At 39.7% G+C, this 6,000-nt stretch overlaps 1 protein-coding gene across 1 annotated transcript in view; it reads right to left on the bottom strand.

Moving 5' to 3' along the window:
- Window positions 1-6,000, bottom strand: part of LOC111870922 (vacuolar protein sorting-associated protein 13D) — a 232,195-nt gene that overhangs the window by 3,756 nt on the left and 222,439 nt on the right. The window contains exons 67-69 of the mRNA XM_023863598.2: window positions 4,892-5,020; window positions 3,191-3,362; window positions 2,665-2,807 (exon numbers count right to left, since the gene is read on the bottom strand). Coding sequence (XP_023719366.1) covers window positions 2,718-2,807; window positions 3,191-3,362; window positions 4,892-5,020 — 391 coding nt within the window. The 3' untranslated portion in view covers window positions 2,665-2,717. The remainder of the gene's footprint in view (window positions 1-2,664; window positions 2,808-3,190; window positions 3,363-4,891; window positions 5,021-6,000) is intronic.

Genomic DNA, 6,000 nt, shown 5'->3' with positions numbered 1-6,000 from the left:
TTCCGCCTCCGGTTTCTATTCCACTGGGGCCGGCTTTTCCTCTTCTAGACGTACCTCCGTCATCTCTTTCTGCCAAGCGTCCATATTGGCTTGCAACCTCTTCTCTCGCATGGCGGCCGTCCTTGCTTCGATGGCTCTCGTTCTTGCTTGGGTTGCTTTCGTCTCTGCATCCAACTTTTCTCCCCAGGCGTCTAACTTCGCCATTAAATCTTCTTTGTCTCTCTTCCTATCAGCCTCCATTTTTTCCATGTGGGCTTTTCTACNGCGTCCATCCTAGCCAGCATTTCCATCATCTGCTGCATCTCCATCTTGTCGCAGTAGAATACTCGATGCACAATAATTCAATTTTTGGCGTGTTTAAGTTCGTAAAAATTCTGACACCAAATTGTCACGTGTCTTGAGTTCGAAGCTCATTGGTCACGTGTGTAAGTCCAAATCCCACTTCTGACACCAGTTGTCGCGTATTGGGCGTATAACGCGACAAATAACTTCACGCCGTATTTTATATAGCGAATTTTATTTCACATTCGCACCTACAATCACCCAAATTACAGATTTACGATTACTGCTATCTGCAGTATCACAAATAGTACACTCCAAATGCCAGAATACAACTGACTAGTTGCTGGCTAACTCGGAACTAACTTGGAGGTAGCTCCAGGACTGACTGACTGTGAATAGCCTTCGCTGCTCCTCATGTAGCCTCGATCGGACAATTGTCGTCTGGTGCCGTGTTGCTAGCCACGCTGTCCGGAGTTGGTGACTGCTGCCTAGCAACCGCGATATCCCTCGGTGACATCACCGCTACGTTACCGTGCGGAGGAGGGGGAAGGGAGCGCTGACTCACCCGCTGCATCACTGCTGGTGGGGGGGGGGTTCTCCTTTGCACAACATGTCACAATATATTTGCTAGCAATGCAGCCATCAGTTGCAAGAATATGAATCTGTGTTATAACCAACATTGTAATTACTTGAGTTATGTTCATAAGTGCCTGATTATGACCTAATTATATGGTCGAAACATGTAGCACAGTTATGTTTATATTAAACATGTAAGATATACACCAACACCTATACATACATACATATAATTCTCACAATGTAATCCCCACAACTATCTACTATTAATAGTGTTTTAGTATTACCTACTAGATGTTTTTACCCTATTTCTGGGTTTTCTTCAGGTAGAACAAACATGTAAGTATCAATTACCTAAGTTTCCAAATCACCATGCCATACATTTTAATAGAACATGGATAGTTGTTCATAGGTATTATCCAATTGTATATCTCCCATACTGTCAAACAGTAAAATATAAGGGTGGTTCAAGGTTAACCTGGACTTTTTTTTTTCCTGAAGACACAGGCACCAGTGGCAACAGTGCACTCACTGACTGGCAGGTGGTGATGCAGCCCACTTCTGTGCATTTGAGCTAGTACAGGATGGCATCAGACCTTGTCATTCCTAGTGTAGAACAGAGCTGTGTGAACAGACCCTGTCAAGTGCAAGTGTCTGTGATTGGCAGAGTAAGGTTTCTGAAGGCCGTAAAAAGGCCTTGAGCCTACCAAATGCTCATGTTTGGCCAACAGCTGTAAGCCATGTGCACATTCACCATGATAAAGAGCTGACTTTGGGTAACAGGCAAATTACAGTATATGATATTGTATCCAGTAGTGTGTGCCTGGAGGGTCACAAATATACTAATGTTCAATGTGTTGCTGTGTCTGCCAAACATCTGCACCATGCACCAGTTTGAACTGCAGGACAACACGTTCCTAGAGTATGGAGTGACCTGTGACAAGATGTGAGTATCCTGCCTCACTTGAGAGTCAAAGTGGTCCAGCATGGGATGGCATCACAAGGGATCTCCATTACTTAAAAAATTCAAGACACAGCTGTTAGCTGGCAAGATCATGGCAAGCATGTTCAAGGAGTGATTTATGTCAGTTTTCTTCAACATGGTGCAACAGTTAATGCATTGTGTTACTTGTACAGTAACCTGCTTCGCAATAATATCGATAAAGTAATTCAAAATATAAGACTTGGAGAAGTGTCAAAGAAGATCATCCTACTGCATGACAATGCTCACCCACACATGGAAAATTTCATGGTGACACTGGCAACAATGGGCCAGGAAATCATGAGCTACCCACCTTATAGCCTTGACTTAGCCCTCAGTGATTTTCAAGTGTTTGGAAAATGAAGGTGCATGTAGGACAGAAATTTCAAACTGACAAACTCACTCAGATTCAGTGTTCTCGACTCAATACATAGACAGGGTGAAACTCTACTGCTAGCACCAAGGACTTGCCAAGATAATGAAAGACCCCTGTTGGTGTAAATGGAGAATATCTTGAAAATGAGGGAGATTTTGAGGATTCTGGCATGTATATTCCTTTTGTAAAAAAGCAAATATAAAAAATAAAAAGTCCAGGTCAATCTTGAACCATCCTCACATACATAGGAGAATATGCAGGCAATGAAATGAATTTAAATATAATGTGTGAGATGTGGGTAACATATAATTTTAACCCAATTAAATGGGAAGACAGCATGAAACCAATAATATAGCACACACAAAATATGCACTACAATACATTGTATTCTTGAGTGTAGACGAGAAAAAGTCAGAAAAGGACAGAAACAGCCTGCCTTGTATGTTACCTCTATACAAAGAAGGGATGACTATCACAGATTCATGGAACCTTATTGAATCTTCAGTCTTCCAAGATATTGTCTGCATCTGATATGAGTGTGTATCTCCTTTCTTCAAACATACCTTTTGCATAGTTCACTTGCTGGGAAACCTGCAGGTATGAGAAAAGAGTGGGAATGTACAATGCAGCAGACTCTACTTTGCATACTTCACTGGACATGGCATAGATATGCAAAACTGTTCAGTAATATCCCAGTGTGTGTTACACTTGTATTCTGTACATCCACATAGATGTCCTGACCAACAAGGAGTAACGGACATATTCTTTACTTCCCCCAAAATTACCAGAGCAATTCAAACATCTGTCCCAACAGTACACACAATATGTCTAACACTCCTATGGATGTAACCAACTGAATGCCCTTCATAGAAATCTGTTGCCTTGTCAATTTACGTCACACACAACACACACGACAAGTAAATTTCTTCACTGCAAAAATTTTAACCATAATTTAAAAGTGGTTAACAACATACCCATTTAGCAATTGCCTCACTGTCACAGCGCACTAATGGTCTCCTTATGGACTCAAAGCCAACACTGTCCACTCGCATTGTTAGTTCAATGTAATGTAGGACTTCATTTGATGTGTTGGAGCCTTGAGGTTCATCGCTAGGCCTACTGGTTGGCTGACAGTGGTACAAGTCACTGCAACATGTTCTCAGTATTAACACTATAACGAAATGGTAAAGCAATGTGCAATCAACTTAAAAGTGAGGTACAGTTTTCTGGAACTAAGTCCAGAATGGTTCTCAACCCATCCAGGCTAACACTCAGTAGTACTATGGAGTAAAATTGGCCAGAGTATGAAGCTATGATTCTATTTAGATCGAAGCTGTGTTGCCAACATTTTGAAGGTCCATAATGTCTCAATCTTGAAGTACCTGAGCCGAGCATGGAGGACTTCTCCACATATTCATACAGGACCTACAGCCTTCATGTCAGTGCCTCACTATACACTACCAAGGGGCAATTTCCTATTACTATTCACCCTACTGCTGTCCCAATCAGCCCACATCACACAGATTGCTCAAGCACTGCAATCCTTTACTCCCCACCCAAGATAGAGTTTTGCTCCATTCCTGTTGGACAACACTCGATGCACAAGTGATAGACAAGTATTATAAGCATCTGCAAAGGCCATGTGGTGTCACTTCACTGAGAAGTAATATAACTGCACAACCAAAAATATTCAATAGCACTTAATGTATAACCACGGCTGCTGGCACAAACTTAACCAGTACTAAAAATCATTGCTAAATCCAAGAAACCAAGATCTATAAAACCAAATAATGCGAATTAAAAAAAACCATAATAATATTACCCATTAAGAGACCTAAATAATCCCGCAAGAACTTACACATAAAACAAGAAATACTGAAAAAAACAGCAAAAATAAAACTGACAGACAAAACTTCTTAGACCCAATAACTAAAGTAACGGAACAAAATAAATTAACCCACATAAACCCAACAATGAATAAGCTGCAAAGCAGCCGAACAAGAACCCATTCACTCCCCCCACACAATTTTGTGTGCCCAAAAACAAAATGGATCTCCAAAATGTTGGCCCTACAGCATACTTCTGCAAGGTGTCATTATCCTTAAACAAGACTATATTAGCACAGAACCACTGTGAAAACCTGAAGTCATTTCTAAGCTAATGACATAAATGCCTTCACGGTGAAGTGCTAAGACACACTATTACTTTACATGTATGGAAACTCTAAAATCAAAGAAAAAGAAAGAATAATTCTTGTTCTCAATTAGAAAAATGAGTAGTTTGGTTAAGTAAAGTGCAGTGTACCACTTACTGTTTGATTTCACGAGCAATGTATCACAAATTAATTGTTAAGTATTACAATACCACCATTCACAACAGATCAAGATAACCTCAATAATCAATAACAGTCATTTTAAATACTAAATGTAATCCTTTTAATAGCTTGACAATGATGTGAAAAAAACAGATGTTGGCCAAATAGAGCTGAAACATGTTAAGTTAGAAATAAATTCTAATGATGCATTCTAGCATCTTGTATCTGGTGGCCTAATAGTACATAATAATAACATATTTTTGCTCTCTCTAATGTAATATTTTCCCCATATCATTTATTCACGTGCAAACTGAACAGATTCTGCAACAGTTTTGTACTGCTGATTCAAATTACCATGTACCTGAGATGTGTTTCAACCACAATGGTGCATGTGCCAGAAGCACTAACAGAGAAGACTCGTACCGTATCGCTGGATACCAGAATACGCAAATCCTCTGGTCCAATTCGCAGGCAGTCATAAGCCATGAACCTGTAATTCGCAGTACATAAATTGAATTTGAGGTTCTCAGAGCAGTGATGCCATGTAGTCTGGTAGAAGTTCACTGACATGCTTCAAAAATGTTAGCATCTACTGGACCATACAGTGTCACATAAACAGGATGGCACTGTTCATGTTACATCACTCCAATAAAGGTTTTGCACCTTTAAATTGTTATAATGTTTAATTCTGTGCTCTCGTAGAAGAGAGGGATCATCAAAAACTGGTGCAAATGATATAAGTGCCTTGCAAAGGCTCAAACAAGAACCAAGTTATGTCACTAAAGCACAGTTCTTTCCACTGAGTGACAATGAAATGCTGAGTTAAGTGACTGACTGCCTGAGCACCTAAAGTTATTTCTTCTTCTCCTGAAAAGTGATGTTTAATGCTGTCTCTTTTCTGACACACTGTAGAATTTTCGACAAATTTCCTACCTTACCATGCATCACAGGATCCAGTCACCTGACACAGTACAGCACTGGTCAGTATGGTCTGCTATATCACTGTGCTGTCAAGTTTCAGCATGGAGATAAGCTCATTATCTTTTTATAGAGTTCTAAATGTGAGCTAACAAATGTACCTCACATGCCACTTCATGACAAAGACTTACTGTTAAAAATACATGTCCAGGGTACTAAATTAATACTATGAAGTGAACACAACGTGTTCCTTTCATCTGAAATGACTAAAATACTGTTCAGTATAATTCACATGACTTGGTTAATCATGTGATTGGAGGGAAATACTTCAGTAGCATTATTTTGTGACGGGAAGGTATCTGTCATTCATAAATTGAATCATTAAGAAGTACGTGAAAGTGAAAAAATTAACCATGAACTGCAGGACATTGGACAATATTAACCGCCACAGAATTCAAGAGGTTAAAACTTCAGTGCATGAACATGCAAAGAACTGATCCAAATGGGACAGCTCAGCAAATCTTAGAAAAATAAATACATTAGACAATGAAG

The sequence above is a fragment of the Cryptotermes secundus genome, unplaced genomic scaffold (assembly GCF_002891405.2).
Source record: "Cryptotermes secundus unplaced genomic scaffold, Csec_1.0 scaffold101, whole genome shotgun sequence".
NCBI classification, from domain to species: Eukaryota; Metazoa; Arthropoda; class Insecta; order Blattodea; family Kalotermitidae; genus Cryptotermes; species Cryptotermes secundus.
The sequence above is the reverse complement of the archived record's forward strand: the minus strand, read 5'-3'. Positions and strand labels throughout refer to the sequence as shown.